General features: G+C 34.0%; 1 protein-coding gene across 1 annotated transcript in view; it reads left to right on the top strand.

The window, feature by feature from the left end:
- Nucleotides 1-20,788, top strand: part of grm2a (glutamate receptor, metabotropic 2a) — an 86,241-nt gene extending 65,453 nt beyond the window's left edge. Inside the window, exons 3-6 of the mRNA XM_056460345.1 lie at nt 2,865-3,702; nt 9,178-10,241; nt 17,837-18,014; nt 20,395-20,788. Coding sequence (XP_056316320.1) covers nt 2,865-3,702; nt 9,178-10,241; nt 17,837-18,014; nt 20,395-20,468 — 2,154 coding nt within the window. The 3' untranslated portion in view covers nt 20,469-20,788. The remainder of the gene's footprint in view (nt 1-2,864; nt 3,703-9,177; nt 10,242-17,836; nt 18,015-20,394) is intronic.
- The last annotated feature ends 3,858 nt before the right edge of the window (nt 20,789-24,646 follow it).

The following is a 24,646-nucleotide window of genomic DNA, read 5'->3' as shown; positions in this document are numbered from 1 at the left end:
GGGTGCCACGCCTCCTTTTTAAAATCAGACATTTTCGTACAACTGAACTTGTATGAATTCATACAAATTAGCCACCAAAACGACAAAATGTAAAACAGTTACATTTCCTCGTGAGATCAGGCTGCTATATGAGGATACACATAACAGAAAAAAATGTTTGGAGGTCTCCTACGATTGGCTTACATCCACCATAGGTCAAAAAACAATTATGTTCTCATTATTTATATTTCAGAAACAGCTCTTTTATTAGTCTAAAACAGTTAGTTCACAAATAAACCTGTGATTGGTCTGATGGCCCAATATGTTCAATATTCAGTTCAGCTTTAGAGCACTTTAGCACTGTAACTTTAAATTATACATATTTTACACTACTTGAAATTTAATATTTGAGCAATATATTTTTATTCTTATGCATGAGCGAATTTAACCAATGAGCAAGGTAGACAATAAATATCTAGAAGTATAAATTATACCTATAAAATATATATAACATCGTTTTATACCATATTTTGTTTGGTGAGAGTTAAACAAAAACAATTTTTATGTAATTAAATATTATTTAGTAAACAAACAAATATAATATTATTATTATAATGTAATGTTATGTTATAATAATAATATTACAAAATATAATATCCAGCATGAAGCAGTCCAGAAGTCAAATTTATATAAAAAAAATCTTATTTTTAGTTGTAAATTCATTTTAAGAAAACTAATAATTTAAAAATGTAGAGATTGCATTCATTTAAAATGAAGAAAAGAAGAAAAACAGCAATATAAATAAATATTAAATAAAAGTAGAAAGGGTGCATTTGCATTTGGACTTGGGCCCTATGGGTGGAATTGCTAAGGGCCCCAAAATCCCCAAATCTGCCCCTGTTCCTATGTACTTTCATGTTCACAATGTTTTTGTTGCATGATATGTGATGGTAATTATGTCAAGCTGTATAATAATAGTAATTCCTTACATTTATATTGTGCTTTTCTGCACCCTAAAAGGACTTCACATATTTTTGGGGGAATCTCCTCATCCACCAGCAGTGTGCAGCATCCACCTGGATGACACGACGGCAGCCATATTCACATGTTATTCACATGTTGACATACTGTAGAGAGAAAAAGATTTATATATATATATATATATATATATATATATATTCGCTGCTGGCCTCTTCTTGCTGGCGTTTCCTAGGTTTTCATTGGTTTCTGAGGAACTGCCTAAGGCAAAAACATTAAGGTTCGATTGCATATTACATGATCTCAAAGGAAACACACTCCCATAAAGCAAGTTTACTGAGTGAAATGTTTCACTGTGCAAAAGCAAATAGATGCAGTTCTTCAGCGTTCTTTAACAAGCAAAACATGAACAAATGATCCAAAAAAAGTGTATCATGCTACAAGAGGGAAAACACCCTTAAAGTTTATTAACGGCAAGAATAGATAACCTCAGTTTCATGAATTGTTGCTGACAATACTGTGCCCATGTCAGATATGGAGATGTTGATAAATTTTCCGATATAGGTTTTCTGATATTAATTCATTTTGAAAATGGAAATGTGAAGCCTCCCCATTATGCTAGAGATAAGTGAGATGGGTGAGACTAACTTATCACAGTTGTATGCTAAGCATCTGGTGAGAACTGCTCTAATTTGTTTCATCAGAGGAATTACTTTCTCGTGCTTAGTCCAAAGTGCCAGACATAACCCCCTTTTGACTTATAGCTGCCATTTTCCAGCATATCATGGCACTTTTTTTTTCTTCTTGTGTCTTATACACTATATATGCTTATACACACAGTGCCTACAATGACATCAAATATATTTTTCAAGAGTTCACACTTAGCTGATGATTGATTATACACTGAAAACCCTAATACGTTGACTGAACTAAATTAATTGAGTAAGCTCGTTGCCTCAATTTAACTGAGTCTCCCAAAACTTGCATATTTAAGTTTATTTAACTTGCCGGTTTTGTAGACTATACCTAAATTGTTTAGTTCACCAAACTTAGTACTTAAGTACTTAGTACTCATTTCTTTTGCTTGATAGGGTGGCACGGTGGCCCAGTGGTTAGCATTGTTGCCTTACAGCAAGAATGTCACTGGTCCAAGTCTCTTACAGGCCAGTCTACGTTTCTGTGCAGAGTTTACATGTTCTCACGGTGCTCACGTGGGTTTCTCCCAGGTTGTCCAGTTTCCTTCCACAGTCCAAAAACTTGCGACATAGGTGAATTGACCAAACCAAATTAGCACCATTGTTACATAGATGAGCTCTTAATCAGCAGTAAATCTCTCCTTAGCAATCCCTAATTTGCCATTTGCCAAAAATAAGCAGGGGAGTTCTCGAAACCTACCTGAGCTCAAACTCCCCTCTTGCCCTGCAAACAGGTGAGAGCCCCGGGCTCGAGGATTTTATGAGCTCAGGGCTGTCTCCCAGGACAGCATGCCAAACACGCTTTATTATCAATCATCAGCTGAGTGTGAACTCTTGAACTCACTTTAAAGTAAGGAAACAAATCGCTTTTTACAGTGTAATAAACATCAATCAAATAAAATGAAATCAGCATCTAAGTCTAAAATAGAACTGCACTGACAGCCAGCAACACAAATCACAATGTAAAAGCGTGCCCATTTACACAAATTCAACTTGATGCTTTTAAGCAATGGGTTTATACACTTGTTTTAAAGTAACATAACAAATAGCTTTTTACAATGTAATAAAAATTAATCAAATCAAATGAAATCAGCATCTAAGTCTAAAATAGAATTGCACTGACAGCCACCACCTGCAAATGACAGTGTAAAAGTGCACCCATTTACACACTTGACTAGTTTCTCATCAGTTTTTTCGCTTGTCCTTTTTCAGGTGGCCAATCTCCTTCGTCTTTTCCAGATCCCTCAGATCAGTTATGCCTCCACCAGTGCGAAACTGAGTGACAAATCCCGCTATGATTACTTTGCCCGAACTGTACCTCCTGACTTCTACCAAGCCAAAGCCATGGCTGAGATCCTGCGCTTCTTCAACTGGACGTACGTCTCCACTGTGGCCTCAGAAGGAGATTACGGTGAGACGGGCATCGACGCCTTTCAGCAAGAAGCTCGGGCCTTGCAAATCTGCATCGCAACATCTGCCAAAGTCAGTCGCTCCATGGACCAATACAGTTATGATGGAGTGATCAGATCTCTGTTGCAGAAATCTAACGCTAAAGTGGTAATCCTGTTCACCAGAAGTGAAGATGCTAGAGAGTTGTTGGTGGCAGCGAAGCGGATGAATGTCTCCTTCATCTGGGTGGCCAGTGATGGATGGGGAGCGCAGGAGGTTGTGGTGAGAGGGAGCGAAAGTGTTGCAGATGGTGCTTTTACTATTGAGCTTGCGTCATATACCATTCCTGAATTCGCAGCGTACTTTACAAACCTCAATCCGTATAACAACACACGTAACCCGTGGTTCAGAGAGTTCTGGGAGAATAAATTCCAGTGCAGTCTGCATGATATTAACTGTGGGAAACATTCTCTCCGGGATGGTAAATTCGAGCAGGAGTCTAAAATAATGTTTGTGGTGAATGCGGTGTACGCCATGGCCAATGCTCTTCACCACATGAGGCAGGCATTGTGCTCCAATAGCACCAAACTCTGCAGTGTCATGAAACCGGTGAATGGGAAAAGACTGTACAAGGACTACATCCTGAAGACAAAATTTGATGGTGAGTTACAAAATTATAAATTATGTCAGTTATGAATACTTGAAATTGGTGATTGGGAGGATTACTTCACCTAAAATTCTAACAAATTCTGTCTAAGCTTCACCTAATAGAAATTCTGTACAAATATCTTTCTTCTGGTTATAATAGTCTATCCTGCAAAATATATATATATTTTTTTAGAGAAGGTGCCCCAAAAGTGCCTAAACACAACCACATAACTATCATAAATGTGATTCATAATGAATAGTGCTATACGGTGCATCTGGAAAGTATTCAAAGTGCTTCACTTTTTTACCACATTTTTTAATGTTACAGCAAAATGGATTAAATTGATTTATTTCCTCCAAATTCGGTAACACTTTATAATTACACACTATGAACCATTTATTAAGCATTAGCAAATAGTGAATTCATTATCTGTTAAGCATTAACATCAATAAACACTAGTACACAGTTTATAACTAAAGCCATAAATGCTGTATTCTTGACTTATAAGCACATTTATAATGTGCTTAATTGTACTTTTATACTTTGTTAATGATTTATTTTTCATCACTAAATTAAGTATTGCATCATTTACAAACCAGTTATTTAAGCATAATTGGTTGTTTTTTAAGATCATTCAGAACGAGTTAGTAAATGATTAATAAACTATTAAAATTAACAGTTATAATTTGTATTATTCAGGCATATAGTAATAGGTCATTTGTATATTAATAAAAGCTTTATTAACTCAACTTCATCCAGTTTTGTGACCTAATCTAAAGTGAGGACATTTTATGCTTTATAAATCCCTTATAAATGACAAGCAAAGGCTCAGTTAAATTCTAAACAAGAAAACAGTACATAAACAACTTTATTAATTCCTATTCGTTGAAGATACACAAATGAAACTTTATCAAATAAAAAAGATCGCTAAACATTGCTAAATAACATTGAAATGTTGAATCCTATTATCTTTTTAAATTATTATATTGTTGATGTTCTATCAAATTGTATGTCGTATTTTGACACTCCTGTTATTCAGCAATGTTTAAACTTTATAATTTTGCTTTTTAGATAAGATTGCAAAGATTTTTGTTCATTTGATACAAAGCCTTTAATTGTCATTTATAAGGGATTTATAAAGCATAAATAGTCCTCACTTTAATTTAGTTCACAAAACTGCATGAAGTTGAGTTAATAAAGCATTTATTAACATACATAATAACCATTACTATATGACTGAATAATAAGATATATAAACGTTGATTTCAAAAGTTTATTAATCATTTACTAACTCATTCTGAATGATCTTAAAAACTTCTAAATAATGCGATACCTAATTTACTAATGAAAAATCAACCAGTCACAAATTATGAAAGTACATTATAAATGTGCTTATAAGTCAAGAATAGAGCATTTGTAGCTTCAGTTATAAACTGCTTACTAATGCTTATTAATGTAGAGTTAATGCTTAACAAATCATTAATGAACTATTTGCTAATGCTTAATAGATGATTCATAGTGTTTACTTATTCTAAAGTGTTACCCAAAATTCCACACACAATACCCCATAATGACAATGTGAAAAAAGATTTTTTGAAATTGTTGCAAATTTATAAAAAAATAAAAAACCTGAAAAATCACATGTACATTGTTATACTGAATTACATTTTAGCGTTACATATAGAGTGAAATACATATAGAGTGTCTTCTATAAATCGTGATACAAATGTAAAAAAATACAAAATCAATACACATTCTAATATATACAACAAAAAATGTGTTACCCTTGTATTACACGTCCAAGACTTTGATACTTGGAAGCCCATTTGAGTCTTAAGTTAACATTTGCACTCATGCAGTTATTTAAATGTCGAAACAAAGGCTAACTTTACCTTCAGCAGTATATCTTAATACATTAACATCTATTCTTTTAGTCAAAGAAATCAATTTGAAAGATAAATGGAGTCTCAGGGGAAAACAGCTGCTGTAAAATAGATTAGACTAATGCATGAATCCAACATATGACCCATGTACAGTCGAGTGTTTTATTACATGCATTAGGCTCATTAACTCCATGCTAACATCTAAATGATTTAAACAAGTAAAAGCAGGGATACATATCATGTAAATGTATGGTAACACTTTACAGAAAGGTTGTGTTAGTTAATGCATTTACTAACACGAACAAACAATGAACAATACATTTGTCTCAGTATTTGTTCATGTTAGTTAATGAAAATACGTTCATTGTTAGTTCATATTAACTCTCTAATATAAATTTTCTTGCTTTGCATGCATGATTTTCACTAGTAAATGTTGAACTACGATTAATAAATGCTGTACAAGTATTGTTCATAATTAGTTCATGTTAGTAAATATATTAACTAATGAATTTAATGAAACCCTATTGTAAAGTGAAATCCATAATTTGCTACAAAAAGGGTTACTTCAACAGGTATAATAACCTGTTATAAACGTTGTAATAATAATAATAATAAAAGAATTTTACATTTGCTGTATTGCTTTGTTTTGTATAAATGCTAAATTACAAAATTATTATAAAGTACAACTGGTAATACCTTAGGTAATACAAAGTCTTATTAGTAAAGGCTAGTAAATAAATTAACAAGTGTCAGTGATAATTGGCTACATTTGTTACAGCAAATATTAGTTAAAAAAAATCTACTGAAATTGAAATTACCGTAACCTAACATTACTGCTTTATATATACTGTATATATATATATATATATATATATATATATATATATATATATATATATATATATATATATATATATATATACTTTTCATTGTCAGTTTAGTTTAACTGATGTTAACAACTGAAGCCTTAATGTAAAATATTGGACAATAGGAGAATACTTTTTAGGAGAATACAGTACATTTTCAATGAATATCTCAGACATGTTGTGGATAACAAGAGGAAATGTTTCAAAATTACTAGCCTATAAAGTCTTCAATCCTTTGGTGCTGTGATGAACACCGCTGTACTTAAAGTACAACAATCTGAATATTCATAGAAGGCATTATAAAAGTTTTAATATTCGATAATAATTTCACTGTATTTTGAAGAGTCCATATAACAACATCAATCATGTTCATTATCACAACTGGCTGTTTGGAATACTTGATTCTGATTGGCAATCATGACATTCCAAGATAATTTATTCCCAGATAACAACCACTAAAACTAGTAACTCAGATTCATCGGGGTACTTTGAATCATCTTGACCATCAGTGAATATTTATACATCTATATACAGTTGAAGTCAGAATTATAAGCCCCCCCTGAATTTTTAGACCCATTTATTTTTTTCCCCTCAATTTCTGTTTAACAGAGAGAAGATTATTTCAACACATTTCTAAACATTATAGTTTCAATAACTCATTTCTAATAACTGATATATTTTATCTTTGTCATGATGACAGTACATAATATTTGACTAGATATTTTTCAAGACACTTCTATACAGCTTAAAGTGACATTTAAAGACTTAACTACTATAGGTTAATTAGGTTAACTAAGCAGGTTAGGGTAATTAGGCAAGTTATTGTATAACATATGCTGGATGAGTTGGTGGTTCATTCCGCTGTGGCGACCCCAGATTAATAAAGAGACTAAGGCAAAAAGAAAATGAATAAATGAATAATTCTGAAATTATCATTCAGAATCAATTTGGTCAAACTCAGCACCAAAAAACTGCTATCATTGACAACCATAAATTTTATACATTTTAAACAAACAGCTGCTCAAAACTTTTCAAACTAACCACAAATTAAATGTGGTATGTCAACAACTTATGGAAAGTAAGCTGTGTATATTCAAAGTGCAAAATCTATACAAATGTAAACACCTATAAAAATATGTAAAACAATATAAAAATTAATGACAGCATTTCTTCTGAGCAATACAACAATATACATTTTAAATAACGTGTTCTGAAATATAACAGAAATGTGTCACTGTGCCTTCTAAACTAATCAATTTTGTTATACAGATAACAAATGTGTGCTTATTTATTTGAAACAACAAAATATAGTAGTATTGGTAATAGTAGTTAATAATAGTAATGTTAATAGTCTCTCCGTCTCTCTCTCTAGCACACTTGGTGTACATCGCACACATTCAGTCTCTCTGCTTGTTTGTCTAGTCTGGCGCCTCCTACACGACGCATCTTCTTTACGGTGTTTGGTTGGCATTCACCAATCCCACAATACGTCACCGCTGTAAACAGGAAGATCTGGGCTAGACTGCAGCCAAAATACATTAACTTACCAAGTAACAGACAAACGCATCATATTAAAATGGTAATAGAATTACTATATTTAAAAAGTAATGCGTTACAGTATTAGTCACTGTCAGAAGTAATGCATTACAGAATTAGTGCCTGTCAAAAGTAATGCTGTTACAGTGTTAGCTCCTGTCAAAAGTAATGCCGTTACAGTGTTAGCTCCAGTCAAAAGTAATGTAGTTACAGTATTAGTTCCTGTCAAAAGTAATGCGTTACAGTATTAGTTACTGTCAAAAGTAATGCGTTACATTATTAGTTCATGTCAAAATTAATGCGTTACAGTATTAGTTACTGTCAAAAGTAATGCATTACAGTATTAGTTCCTGTCAAAAGTAATGCGTTACAGTATTAGTTCCTGTCAAAAGTAATGCGTTACAATATTAGTTACTGTCAAAAGTAATGCATTACAGTATTAGTTCCTGTCAAAAGTAATGCGTTACAGCATTAGTTCCTGTCAAAAGTAATGCGTTACAGTATTAGTTCCTGTCAAAAGTAATGCGTTACAGCATTAGTTCCTGTCAAAAGTAATGCGTTACAGTATTAGTTCCTGTCAAAAGTAATGCATAACAGTATTAGTTCCTGTCAAAAGTAATGCGTTACAGTATTAGTTATTGTCAAAAGTAATGCGTTACAGTATTAGTTACTGTCAAAAGTAATGCGTTACAGTATTAGTTATTGTCAAAAGTAATGCGTTACAGTATTAGTTCCTGTCAAAAGTAATGCCGTTACAGTAACGCATTACTAGTAACTCGTTATTGCCCATCTCTGATTACAACTCAGATCAATGTTTTGTGTCTAATTATTACGTTTTGTGACAAGTATTTGTGTAATAAGATACTTAAAATACATCCAAGTGTTTGTTATTGCAGAATAAAGCTCGACAGGCATATTATATCATCAAATATTGGCACATATCTTATCTTGACATCTGTTTTCACTGCGTTCTTCCAAGAATGCCAAATTACATCATAGGAAGCTGACTATGTTTCAGCCTCCTGACCTCAATTATGTAAATGTACCGTTCACACCTGAGTCTAGTGCATCTACAAACCTAATGAGAAATGTGCAGGGCACGACTCTGAAGAAAGTACACAATAAAAAACACTTTGTGACTGTGGAATATCTTTGAGAACGTAAATAAATGATGTTTCTCATTTGCCCTTTTGTGTCCACAGCTCCATTTCGCCCGGCTGATACTGAAAACATCATTCACTTTGATGCATACGGAGACAGTTTGGGCCGCTACAACATCTTCCATTATCATAAAGAGAATGATGAGTACGTCTATAGAAAGGTGGGCTACTGGGCTCAGGATTTGACTCTGAACACAACATTAATTCCTTGGGAGAGCCAAGCGGTGCCCACATCCCAGTGCAGCGACCCATGTAGGAAAAACGAAATTAAAAGCATGCAGCCTGGAGACGTTTGCTGCTGGATTTGCATTCCCTGTCAACCATACCAGTACCTGCTGGATGAATTCACATGTGCGGATTGTAGCTTCGGACAGTGGCCTCTAGACAATCTCACAGGCTGTTATGACTTACCCGAGGAGTACATTCATTGGGAGGACGCTTGGGCAATTGGACCGGTCTCTATTGCTTGCCTTGGCATGCTTTGCACGCTCTTCGTCATTGGCCTCTTCCTGAAAAACAACGAGACTCCGGTGGTGAAAGCTAGTGGACGTGAACTATCGTATATCCTTCTCCTAGGCGTCCTTCTTTGCTATTTCATGACTTTCATCTACATCAGCAAACCTTCGGCTGTTGTGTGCACGTTACGACGGCTCGGTCTAGGCACTTCCTTCGCTGTTTGCTACTCTGCGTTACTCACCAAGACCAATCGCATTGCTCGGATTTTCAATGGTGTTAAAGATGGAGCTCAAAGGCCGAGGTTCATCAGTCCAGCCTCACAGGTGGCCATCTGCGCCGCGCTTATCTCCTGTCAGCTTCTTGTAGTGGTGGTCTGGCTCCTGGTCGAGGCTCCGGGGGTGAGAAAGGAGGTCAGTCCTGAAAGAAGAGACGTGGTGACATTGAAGTGCAACAGCAAGGACTCGAGCATGCTGATGTCCTTAACCTACAACTGTGTCCTCATCATCCTCTGTACCTTTTACGCCTTTAAGACTCGAAAGTGCCCAGAGAACTTCAACGAAGCCAAGTTCATCGGCTTTACCATGTACACCACGTGTATAATCTGGCTGGCTTTCCAGCCCATCTTCTATGTTACTGCCAGTGACTATAGGGTAAGTACATATTTAAAAAGTTTGGTACAGTTCTTGCTATTAACAAACCATTAACTGATTTGGTAACACTTTATTTTGATGGTCCATTTGAGTATTAGTAGACTGTCTGCTTAATATCTGTTGATATGCTCCTTCAACAGACATTTAACTGACATTAAGAAACTTAGCAAGTACATGTCAACTTACACTAACCCTGACCCCAACCCTAACCCCAACCTAACAATCTACTTATAATCTAATGAGAATTAGTTGGGATGTAGATGCAATGTAACTTAATTCAACAAACGGACCATCAAAATAAAGTGTGACCACTGATTTTTAGCTCAATAAACACCTGATTTGCTGCTTATTAATAATTATTAAAAGAATATTAAGGGTTTTTGGGGAAATGGCATTATTTTACAAGTCTCCTACAGTTAAACAGCCGAGTTTACCATTTTTGAATCCATTTAGTCGATCTCCACATCTTGCGGGAGCACTTTTAGCTTAGCTTAGTATAAATCATTGAATCGGATTGGACTATTAGCCCCTCAAAAAGGAGTTTAGATAATTTTCCTATTTAAAGCTTGTTTCTTCTGTAGTTACATCATGTACTAAGCAACACAAGCTCATTCTGAAAACGTAGCCTTCATACATTTCTGGAGATGGTGAATTATGTAGCCAGAAGTACGTATGGCTGCATTTAATTTTTTAAATGAACACTACGGGGCGGTTTTATACTGCTCCTTTTCGCGCTTACCAGCTGACCGATCGTGGATTCGCGAAAACAAAAACTGCAAAAAAAAAAAAAACGTAGCTCCTGGCACGTATTTGGCGGCATCCAGAAATGTATAAAGAGATATGTTTTCAGAATGAGCCTGGGTTGGTCCTATGGAAACTAAAAATTTGCTGTTTTTAGGTCGATAGGAACTATATTCTCATTCTGGGATAAAATCAGGGAACTTTGCTGTCATACCATGGCTTCAGCTGGTGCAATGATATTATGAAAACCAAGAGCTGTTACCTGGGGGCTATTTTTCAGGTGCTGTTAAAAATTTTCTGTGCGATGCTAATTGTCTAATGCGATTCAATGATTTAAGCTAAGCCACATACTCCCACCAGACCGGCTGAATGGATTAAAAAAATTGTACAAATCAATTGTTTGTCTCTAGGTTCAAGTTCTTGTTTTTAATTGGGGGTGTGTTTTGGAGGAAATATTGTGACATGATAATGTGATACTGGGATTATAATATGACACATTGCAGCATATTTTGGTACTATAAGCAATAGGTATTTCATTTTTTTTAACGATGATCTACATTTAGGAACTTTCATTCAAAACATTTACGTTTCATAATTTGGTTTCAAAGAGTCAAACATTATTTTAGTCCAAAAAACTTTATTTATTTATTTATTTATTTATTTATTTATTTATTTATTTATTTATTTATTTATTTATTTATTTATTTATCTATCTATCTATCTATCTATCTATCTATCTATCTATCTATCTATCTATCTATCTATCTATCTATCTATCTATCTATCTATTTATTTGTCTATTTGTTTATTTCATAGTTTTTTTGCACACTTTTTTTTTAACAAAAACTTCTTGTCTAACTAATATAAATTTCAAACTATTTTAAACATTTTAGTTTTGCACATAAATGTTAAGCATAATTTTTTTTATATAATTTCTAATAAAATATCTAGTTTATAGTCTTTGGAGAACAAAATCTGCAAAAAATGACCGTTTAAAATTTGTCTAGTAATGACAACAATATGTCATTAAAAAAACAATATTGAAAAGTTTCTTTGAAGACATCTCTAAATTACATTTTTTTGCTCTGCTTAGTGTAGATTTGACTTTTCTCTCCAACAATAATGTTAATGAAAGCTTTGGTGTTCATTATGACAATGTGATCTCCTAGAAAAGTGAATCTTTTGCTGGGGGGATTTTACCGGTTCTCCTCTGGGAACAGATATCTAAGGGGCTGTTTCAAATCACACTGCACACACAATGACAGCATGGAATATTTTTCATCATTTAGATAATGAGCTTCTCTTATAACCCTTAATCATTTTCTGACAATGACTTTATCCTTTATTTTTAGCATATATACAATTTCCCTGAGAGCGTGAGTTCGGGAGTTTGCCTGATTGATTTTTTTTGTTATCATACCTGCCAATTCAGATAGAGAAATCTCTTTGATCACCTGTCTTTTGCACTGATGAAAGGAGAAGCTCACATTTCATGTGGCTCAAAAGCTGTTCAATGCAGAACAAAGAAAGTGGGGATATTTCATCCCGACAAATGACTAGCCTGTGAAAACATGCTATTCAGATGGTATGAGTATCCTTCAGTCAAGTGCCTCAGGACAAACACTATTAAATAAACACTTTTACCTTCCCTAAAGCATGTATATGTGCAACTTTAAATAAAAAGTTTTTAAATTATTAATTTCAATAAAAAATAAAACCATTTATGCCGCAACATTCTAGATCTATCTATCTATCTATCTATCTATCTATCTATCTATCTATCTATCTATCTATCTATCTATCTATCTATCTATCTATCTATCTATCTATCTATCTATCTATCTATCTATCTATCTATCTATCTATCTATCTATCTATCTATCTATCTATCTGTCTATCTGTCTATTTATCTATTTATCTTGCCATCCATCCATCCGTCCATCTATCTGTCTATCTATCTATCCATCCATCCATCCATCTATCTCTCTATCTGTCTGTCCGTCCGTCAATTAATCCAACACCCGTCCATCCATCCATCCATCCATCCATCCATCCATCCATCCATCCATCCATCCATCCATCCATCTACATATCTTGCCATCAATCCATCCATACATCCATCCATCTATCCTTTTACATGTGTGTGTCCAGATATTCTGACCGTCCAGTAGTGGTGCAGACAGCAGCATATCTGCTATAATGGCCACTGTACAGTATATTGCATTTGGATGATCCAGTGAGCACAAATAAAAGGATAGAAACATGATCCAGAGATGTTATGGCTGTAGGGGCTTCTGTAAGGGTCAGTCTACATCATCCATCAAGGCTAGAAGAAAGAATACAGGGGAAAAAACAGAGAGACAAAAGGTGTCAAGAGAGAAGGGAATCTCCTCGAGTTCTGATTGGACAGGATGTCATTCTCTGCTCAGGGTTTCTGCGTCTCTCTCTCTCTCTCTCTCTCTCGCACTGTGAGTATGTGAGGTGATGTGTTAGAGCATGGGAGGATGATTCCCAGCTGGGGTCTGTGTTCAGAAAGCAAGGTGTGCCTTTGAGACCGAGACACACTCCCACACATACTCATAAGAGATGCTATACAGCCTCATTCATCCTGCACATATCATTCTAGTAGAAGCATTGCTACCTCTCACTTACCAATTACAGCACAACACTGATCCAGTACTGTTTGTAAGATGTGTGTGCTAAAATAGTTCATCCTCAGATTGTGAATTAAAGAATTTAATCCTAAATGTGGAAAATAAACAATAACTAGTAAAAAGGTGGTCCAAAATTCTGAATCCATAGTAAAAAGATTGGCCTTCTCCTCAAAATAAATATAAAAATAAAAAATATTCAGATGTTAGTGATGAATAGAAATAAATGTAATTGTTATACTGCAGTATTATTATAACTGCAGAATATTTTGATTAATTTGAGTAATATGTAATGCAATGCAAGGGGTGGCACGGTGGCTCAGTGATCACTGTTGCCTCACAGCAAGGTCGCTGGTTCGAGTCCCGGCTGGGTGAGTTGGGATTTCTGTGTGGAGTTTGCAGTTCTCCCTGTGTTTGCGTGGGTTTCCTCCGGGTATTTCGGTTTCCTCCACCGTCCGACATGCAGTATAGGTGAATTGGATAAACAAAAATTATTCTTAGTGTATGAGTGCGTGTGTGAATGCGTCAGTGTATGGGTGTTTTCCAGTACTGGGTTGCAGCTGAGTTGGTGGTTTATTTTGCTGTAGTGGGACTAAGCCAAAGGAAAATGAATTAATGAATGAATGAATGTAATACAATGCAATAAGTAATACTATTTGTCTATGAGCATTTTGCAGGGAGATATATTTGCTGCATACATTAACTCATTTTGTTACAACTCTTCTCATAACTTATAGCATTGTTTGCTTCAAATCAAGAACTTGCTGTCAAAATAGGCAAACATGGCAAAAAGGACTATATATTTTTTTATGTGTGATTTTTATGTATATTACAGTAAAACTAATTTTACATATACTGTACATAGACACTATATGCAAAAAATACATATAAATGAACACAGAAATTTTAAATGACAAAAACACAACAATAAAAAATCACTGAAAGAAAGCTAGACACACAGTATATGATCTTTAAAAGATCGTGTCATTTATGATGTGATGCTTAAAATATTAAAATAAAATATAAAGAATTTTAGTCAATAAATAACATAAATGCATAATATATAAAACTTTGTAATACCACAATTGATTAATCAAAATGAGTTATTCCAGGGCCATGTAATGTTACTGAGCAGCAGATTTGAATATGCAGTCAAGTTCTTTTCTGCGTTGCTCGATGTGCAGTCATTAGCTGGAGCCAGACACCAATCTTTCAATGTTGAGATATTTTGTTAAATAAAAATGATGATTATAAATTTTGGAGGAAACGCCAAATATAACCTAATGTCTCATTCAGTGTGATATTCTACATGAAACATGTATGTTTATGGAAAGAAGAGCAAAGCTTTGCTGGGAAAATACAAACAAGTCCTTTCCAAGCACAGCTCTCCTCTAAACGATGCATAATTTAAAGCACTTTGGTTTATTCTGACGCATTGCCGCTCTCACAGAAACACTTTTATATCTATCATACTGAAGAATGAACTACTCTTTGTTCATTTGGCATTGAGAAAAAAACATATTCAGTGCAGCTGAACCCTGCTTTGAAATAATTTAACAAGGTCATAAAAGTTTCTCCAGTGCGTGACCCTGCGAGAGCTGTTAACAATAGGTTTTAATGTTTGCAAACCTGTTCAGATCAAAATGATGTGCTCAGATTAAAAAAATCTAAATTTTCTATCATAAAACATTTCTTCTTTCCCAAAAGAAAGAGAATAGGAATGCAAAAGCTATGGTGTTTGAATCTCTGGCAATGCCCACAGCAATAAAAATGTACTGCTTGAATGCACTTCGATTTGGAGGAAAACCTCTTCCCTAATTAAAAGTACAATGATAGAAAGCAAACATCCAAAACTGCGAAGAAACAGTTCCTGTTGATTTTCCTGCCTTGCATCAAAATGTTATTTGGCGATGCATGTCTCTAATACCTGTATTAGTATGCATGGGGTTGCTTATACAAGGCACACACACCTGCTTTGCACATGGATTCATCCTTTGAAGATACATCATCATCTTTAGATGCACAGGCTTTGCCAACACTGGAATTGATCAAAAAAAAAAAAAATGTAGACCCATGTTAACATGCCTGCTGAACATGAGTTGATCGAATTTCCTCCAATGCAATTTATTTCAATGTAGACTTGTTATAAAATAACATAAACTTCTAATCCTAAAAATATAAAGTCAGCACTGAAAGACAGATTTTTTTTTTAATTTGAGAAAAAAAATTAATTCTGAGTCTACATGCTGAGTTTACTGTACTATACATCCCAAAATTCTGAATTTATTACTTGGAGCTCTGACATTGCAATTTACGACAGTTTCTCTTAGAGTTCTGCAAAATAATAATAATAATAATAATAATAATTGCAGGATATAAACTTAGAATTACAGTAGAGTTTAAATTGTTTATACCCTGCATTTTGTATTTTTATACTAGTTTATTATTCCACAATTTGTACTTTGTTCATGCAGTTCTATATTCTAAAATTTTGATTCTCAGTTTACATTCCAGACTTCTGCATTCATTACTTGCAATACTGAGTTCATGGCTTAAAATTTGTATTTTTTTTCCAGTTTGTAAGAAGAAAAAAAAAAGAATAGCAAGATGTAAAGTCAGAATAACTTTTTTTTCTGACAATTTTTATCTTAAATTACACTATTCTGAGTTTTCATCCCAAAATGTGAATTTATTTCTTGCAGTTCTGTCTATAAAGCTTAAAGATCCACATTTATTGTAATAAAACTTTGTTATATTCAATAAATGTAAATAAATACAATTAGGATAAGAAATTATTGATTACTAACATCAAAAGTAATCTTTGTAAAAGAAGATAAATTGAATTTTACTATAAATTAATAAATAATGTTTCGAGAATAAACATTTAAATCATGTATATTTAAATATAAAATACCTTTTTAAAAATATATGTCTTCATATTTAAATATAAAGTACTTTAAAATGTGAAAGTAGGACTGCTTGTAGGTGGCAGCAAATTGCTTTTTCAGAGTTGTTGAATCAGTTACTCAATCAATTTGTTCCAAGCAACCAAATCCTTCATTAATGAATCATCACTGTGTTTCTCTGAAATGCACAGCAGTTCTGGATTTGTTTCCACACTTTTGAGCCAAGATAGAGCAAAAGAATGTGTGTTTAAAACTTTATCTTAAAATCTTACTGAATATTAACTTCTTTCTTTTTTCTGCATGTTTTCCCTCATGCTCAGATTCATGTAAACAGCTTTCTTTTTTTAGGGACACTTTTGACATAACCCAACCCTTTGTTAATTTCGGCTCCTGCACAACAATAACAAAATAAATCAAGTTATAAACAAGTTAGTGATTGCATTCAGAGCAGGAATGTTTACATCTAATCACAACAAACAAAACATACTTATTGCAATTCTGAGGGGAAAAAAAACAGTCAGGTATATACATTTAATTGTGAGCCAAAATATGAATCAGCCAGTCACTGTGCTGTACTGTAAATGTGGTGTAATCACTTTTTAATATTGGCAATCCCTAATGTAATTATTGTTTTAGTTATTGTTGTTTTATTTGGAATCAACAAGCCAAAATGTGCATGTGCATACTTAATAATGTAATATAATGTAATTTACTGTGAAAGTAGTAATGTAGCGCTGATTAAAGAGAAACACCACATTGATTTCCTCTTTCTGTATTGCAGCAATATAAATGTTAGGAGTATTAATTGTAATAAAAACAATTCTCAATTTTGAGCTACAGTATATTCAGCCAGTCAGATGGTATCACTGTGTAAATGTGCTGTAAATGTTGAGAACTTTTTCCTCAATTTCTGTTTTATAAAGAGAAGATTTTTTTCAACACATTTCTAAACATAAGAGTTTTAATTAAAATATTTTATCGTTGCCATGATGACAGTATAAATATAAATCATTATAAATCATTATATAACAACCGTTTGTTCTGTAGACTCTTGGAAAAAATATTACTTAAGGGGCTAATAATTTTGACCTTGAAATGGTTTTTAAAAAATGAAAGCATTTATTCTAGCCTGAATAAAACTAATAAGAGTTTCTCAAGAAGAAAAAAATATTATAGGAAATACTGTGAAAAATTCCTTGTTCTTTTAAACATCATTTTGGGAAATATTTAAAAAAGAAAAACATTCATAATAGGAGGGCTAATAATTTTGACTTAAAATATATATCTGCTCTCTCAGGTACAGACCACAACCATGTGCATCTCTGTGAGTCTGAGCGGTTCGGTGGTTCTGGGCTGCCTCTTCGCTCCCAAAATCCACATCATCCTCTTTCAGCCGCAGAAGAACGTCACCACACTCAGAGTGGCCACCACGCGCTTCAGTGTGACCACCGGCCCCGGCTCCAGCTTCTCTCAAGGTATCATTTTTGGTCTCCATCCTCAGTAAATCTGCATCAATATAATCAACAGCTGCTGTATAAATCAAACATATTGGTGTGAGTTTTATTAATAAAATATGGATTGGCAATTGCTGAACCAGCATTATAAGTGAAAGATATTGATGAAAATATTGAGTACTTTATGATGGTGGAGTAATATTGAAGCATAAACATGAAGTATTATTGAGCCTGTGAGGGAATGGATTGGGGTTTATTGAATTACATGGAGTTCTGGGAATCGAATTAAATGGATCAATAACATTTTTAACCTCAAAATCATGGGACAAATAAATTACACTTTGTTGCCTATATGAATTATTATATATCTAATAATATATATAACTCTAAAAATAACAATCAACCTTTAGTTATAAAATGGCTCTAAAATTGTAGAAAAACAGAATTTAATAACAGAATGTACAATATTAGAATTTATGCTATTTTTTTCTGAGCAAAAATTAAAGAAAAAACTATTTGGAAACATTATTTCACTCATATTTTGACATTTTATTTTGATTAAACTAATTTGAAATATACTTTACTCACATTTTTTTTCAATTAGTTTTTATATAAATTCACTTTTGAAAATGCAATTGCGACTTTTCCCTAATTTGGTTATTATTCTAGTTACAGCTTAGCATAATAGAGTACACCCCGTTTTTAAAATGAATATTTTTATCCATTTCTCAGTGCATAGGCAATGTATTTTGGTGCATTTTAACAAAACAGATTTAGTAAACAGATATATTTATTAAAATTTAATTTTAGTCACCAAACATTTAGAAATTGAAAGATTAACAATTAAATTGAAGCAAAATATTGCAAAAAAAATCACAAACTACAAAATTTTAACTAGATTTTTCATATTTTTTGCTTCTCTTGATTTTTCCTCTTTTTTAAATTTGTATTTAATATTTTTCTATTACATAAATTTGGGTGTACCAGTTTTAGGACCATTATCGTAAGTTATTTTGTTAAATAAGCTCCATATTTGGCTTTACTACTGATTAATCTAATGTATATGCACAAATATAATATTGTATAGCTTCCTATTAAAACTATGAATTTAAAAGATTTGTGAGGGGTGTACTTATATATGCTGAGCACTATATAATGGAATCAACAGGCCAATGATGTGCAGTCTTAATAATGTAATGTGAAAGTAATAACTACGTATTTTAAATGATATAATATTGTAGCTCTGATTAAAGATGTACACCAGTTATTTCTTCTTCCTTTTATTGCAGCAATAACAATCGCTAGAATCAACACTAAGAAAAAATATTACAAAAAATAAATAAATATTAAATAAATAAATTCAATTACACATTAGACATGTTAAATGTGTGTGTGTGATGTGTGTGCGTGCGTGCGTGCGTGCATGCGTGCGTGCGTGTGAGTGTGTATGCTTGTGTGCGTGTGTGTGTGCAAATTATTCTTATGATACTCATCCAGATGCTTAGCAGTACTTGATTTGCATATTTCTACTGTATATAGCAACATAGGCTCATTCTGAAAGCGTAGCCCTATATACATTTCTGGAGATTGCATATGGCCAGAAGTACATATGACTGCATTTCATCTTTAAAATGAACACTACGGGGCAGTATGACGCCGTTCCTTTTCGCACTACTACCTGTAGCTGAGTAGCAGAGCAGATTTGACCGTGATGACCATACCTGCCAACATTTGTCTCCAAAAATCCAGGATATTTGGGGGGTCTTGGTGTCGGGGGTGAAGTGTCTTAATAACACAGCTGAGAACCGGGGGGTGAAATTCTGGGAGTTTTCCAGGAGAAATAACAAAACGGGAGGGTGGCGGGAGATGGGTCTGAAATACGGGAGACTGCCAAGAAAAAAGGGAGTGTTGGCATGTATGGTGATGACAGGGTTCGAGTCAGGTGAAGAATGGTTCCAGAAAGTGGGTAAGATCAAAATAAAAGTCAAAAAATAAAATAAACAAGGAAATAACAGGGTGAGAATGTGGTACAAGCTGAAAACGTGGTATAAATCAAGCGGCCGTGGGGGCTTTTCTTTTTCTGGATTGCTTTTGAAAACACTGTCGGTTGGGTTTAGGGAAGGGGGTGGGTGGGTGGTAGGGATCAGTCAGTCAGTCATTAAGTCAGTCGACAGCGGCCTCTGGTGGATTTACATGAGAACGGCAGCCACGAATGGCACTCGCGAGAGAAATTTGAGATCTGGAAAAAGCATAGACAGCGGACTCTGGGGGATTCGCATAGACAAAAACTGCAAAAAAAAAAGTACCTCCTGGGATGTATTTGGCACTCTCCAGAAATGTATAAAGCGCTACGTAATCAGAATGAGCCTGGGTTTACATTATTTCTATTGTGTCTTTTCAGCTTCGGCCTCCAACATTGTGCCTACAGTATGTAATGGCAGAGAGGTAGTGGACTCAACAACATCTTCACTCTGAGAAAACAGGATTCCTGTTTGTTTGCCAAATGCGATATACAGATAAATCCTATCTTCACTAGTCATGAAATCAAGTGTTTGCTAATGTTGAGGAGGCTGTTCGGAATAAAGAATAAAGCCTGTTATGTTGTTCTCAACGTGCTGTGAGTACAATATCCCATTTGTTTCTCTTTCTCTTACTCTTTCTCTATCTGACTAGTTAGATCATATCAGTGGGATGCCAGTTTAAGCTCTGTATACCCATTCTTTTTATGGAAACCATAATAAAGTATTGTTTGAGATATGGAGTTAAAATATAGTAAATCTGTTTAAAGTATTATATACGAGATGTTTTTAATGTAGATTTATGGTGATTCTGGTTTGTGCTTTCTTGTAATTTATGTAAATAAAATGTGTTTTATATGAATTCAAGCTTTGTGGTTGATTTACTGTCTTTATTATATTATATTATATTATATTATATTATATTATATTATATTATATTATATTATATTATATTATATTATATTATATTATATTATATTATATTATATTATATTATATCCACACACTTCCTTTGATGCCTGCAAAGAGTAAACTTTGTACTTTGTCCCCATCTAGAGGATGTAAAGGCTCATTACATCAAGCTGGTAAGGTTAACCAAAAATGTGATAATACATTGGGCCTCGAATTTAATTGTTATATCATTTAATTACATTACTTCTTCTGTTATAAACATAATATTTCTATACTTCATCCTCACAAAATCCACATATGCAGCCTATCACTGGCTGACCAGTCGTGTTACAAAGGGGTTATTAATATACACTCATCGCTAGTGGTGAAATGGGAAATTTTCTTGTCAACATAAATTCATTTTTTGTGATGCTTTTATCTGCAGAAACTCTATTTTTATCAGCAATTTTATCATTTATGAAAAGCCTGTTGTCAGCCGTGCTGCTTAATTCTCCATTTTATATCTACTTTTACCACTTTTATAGTGCTTTAACATATTCAAGCAGCATTATATCTCAAGTTAAATGAGAACTACAGAAAGTTCTCAGACGTTAGATGCTATGTGAGGTAAGCACACTGTATACAACTGTATGCTTATTATTAGGAATACACCACTTTAACATTAATGTCAAATGCATAAATACAACACGTTTAGGTATGAAGACACGATCAAGATGATCTTACCTAAAGTTTAACCCAACCATCAGGATGAGGAAGAAAGCTGAATTACTGTACAGGTGACATGGATGCTGGCCTGACAGGTTTGTCTGAGTGTTTCAGAAACTAATAATCTATTTGCATTTTCACATCTCCAGGGTTTACAGGAAATAGTCTGAAAAATAGAAAATATGCCTTAAGTACACCGGCTCTCAGGGCAAAACTGCCTTGTTGATGCCGGAGGAGGATGGCCAAACTTTATGGGCAAAAAGAAAGACAACAGTAACTCAAGTAAATCCTTATTACAACAACTGATATCTGCAGACTGAACACACAACACATTTAAAGCAGACGAGCTACAGCAGCAGAATGTGAACCCTGTGACACTTCTGTCAGATATGAACTCCAAACTGAGGCTACAAATCACACAGGGTCCCCAAAATTAGACAACAAAAGATTGGGCAAAGGGTGGCACAGTGGGTAGCACTGTCGCTTCACAGCAAGAAGGTCACTGGTTCGAGCCTCGGCTGGGTCAGTTGACATTTCTGTGAGGAGTTTGCATGTTCTTCCTGTGTTCGCTTGGGTTTTCCTCGGGTGCTCCGGTTTCCCCCAAAAGTCCACAGACATGCGATACAGGTGAATTGAGTAAGCTAAAAATTGTCTGTAGTGAATGTGTGTGAAAGAGAGTGTATGGGTGTTTCCCAGTGATTGTTTGCAGCTGGAAGGACATTCGATGTGTAAAACTTATGCTGGATAAGCTGGCAGTTCATTCCGCTGTGGCGACCCCTGATTATTATAGGGACTAAGCTGAAAAGAGAATGAATGAATGAATGAATGAATGAATGAATGAATGAATGAAGGTAGGGCAAAAAGGTGCCTGGTTTGATGAGGCTTGGATTTGGATCAAAATTTGAAGCCAACAACATGGAAAAATGTATCAATTCTCTCTCATTCAGGCTGCTGGTGATCAGGGGCGATTTTAGGATTTTCATTTTAGGGGGGGCTCAGCTCCTTTTGAGAAATAATAATAATAATAATAATAATAATAATAATAATAATAATAATAATAATATATAGATATAGATATATATACATATATAATATTATTATTATTATTTGTTTTTTAGGGTTGTATGCTAAACTATCAACTAGCAGTATTCCACTGTATTGTATAGACATGCATAATCATTTGAGTTCTGAATGAGCCAAATAGGCTCAACACACCTGTTTACTGTAGTAAAAGCCACTATATGTTGAAGTACAATTTTTGTTTCCATGCATTTAATAAATAAAACTGCCACTTTTCTAATTAAATGGCACACATATAAAATATATAAATTTAACTAATTCACATATTTCACGAACTGAATCATAATATTAAAATAGGAAATATTTTTAATACAAGACTACACATGATGTTTCTATCTCTGTCAGTGACGTTGACAGTTAAAATTAGTACATTCACTAAGTGGTTCTGTCACTGTTTAATCTTTTCTGTGCATGACTATGGTATAGATAATGCCACATGCACTGTAATGTGTTTAATAATGGTGGTTTATATTGAAATAAAATAGTAAAATGTTTGTTAAGAGTTACCTTTTCGCTGCAGGAAACAGTTGTGATTATAAGGGGAGCACTAATGAAACAGTAGATTGGAAACCCGATTTCTCCCATATGACACTGGGGTACAAGTGACACAAGTGTATCCATATCAAAGAACTGCAAATAAGCATATTTTATAACAATTTATCAATAAACACACCATCTTCTCGCTTTGTGGTTTGCTGATCAAATGAAAAGCGAAAGTCGGGGAGGAGCTGAAATCTGTCACCGTCTTCTTGTTTTCACATCAAATTTCAATTCAATTCAATTCACCTTTATTTGTATAGCGCTTATACAATGTAGATTGTGTCAAAGCAGCTTCACATAAAAGGTCACAGTAAATAGGAACAGTGTAGTTCAGTTTGTAGTGTTTAAGTTCAGTTCAGTTGAGCTCAGTTCAGTGTGGTTTAATAATCACTACTGAGAGTCCAAATATTAAATAATATTAAAAATAACAACGATGCGCAGCTCTACAGATCCCGAACCATGCAAGCCAGTGGCGACAGCGGAGAGGAAAAAAAAACTTCACTTCAATTTAAATGGAAAGAGACGATAATTTGGTCTACAGTTTATGAGCTAATCTGAAAAGTTTTAGGGGGGCTGAATAGCCACAGACCCCCTAATATAGGCCTAGCGACGCCTATGCAGGTGATAAACAGAAATGACGTGGATGTTATTTTCTTGGGACACTTTACCCCTTAGCTCAAAATGAGCATAAATGAAATATCACAACCTACCAGAGAGTATTGCTGCTGGGCTTGTCCGTCATTTTATGACCAGTGTCTTGTGATGGCAGATTGTCCTGCTGAATGTATAACCATAAAGCTCAAATCATCTCAGATGGGTTTCTTGAACATGTCAGAATTCACAAGACTCAAATGGCCTCCAGAGCAGATCTCAATCTAGAGTCCTTTTGAGATGTAGTGAAAAGAGATTTACATCAAGGACGTGCAGCCAACAAGTCAGCAGTAACAGCTTTTTAGTAAGAGACATACATACATACATACATACATACATACATACATACATACATACATACATACATACATACATACATACATACATACAGACTACACAGACTTTTAAAGAAATAAATTTATTTATTTATTTAGGTGCCACCGTTATAATTATAGACATAAAAATATAATTATTTGGCACACGGGGAATCAGATAATTTGAGGAAAATTTAAATTTGGGTAGCTAAATTGTTTTTATTTAACGTTTATAACGTTGTTAATAAGTTAATATAGTCTATGTTAACATATATCATTGTGACTCAAACTGTGAATATTATATAATATTAATGCTTTGCAGCCCTGTGGCGACTGTTGTATGTTGTAGTAAACTACAGACACTGTAAACCAGCTGTAAACTATTGTTTCGGCAGTAACGTAGGGAGGAGTGTGATTGTGACGTACACTGTCG

Source organism: Danio aesculapii, chromosome 6 (assembly GCF_903798145.1).
Source record: "Danio aesculapii chromosome 6, fDanAes4.1, whole genome shotgun sequence".
Classification (NCBI taxonomy): domain Eukaryota; kingdom Metazoa; phylum Chordata; class Actinopteri; order Cypriniformes; family Danionidae; genus Danio; species Danio aesculapii.
Note: the sequence above shows the minus strand (reverse complement) of the source record. Positions and strands in the feature narration are given on the sequence as shown.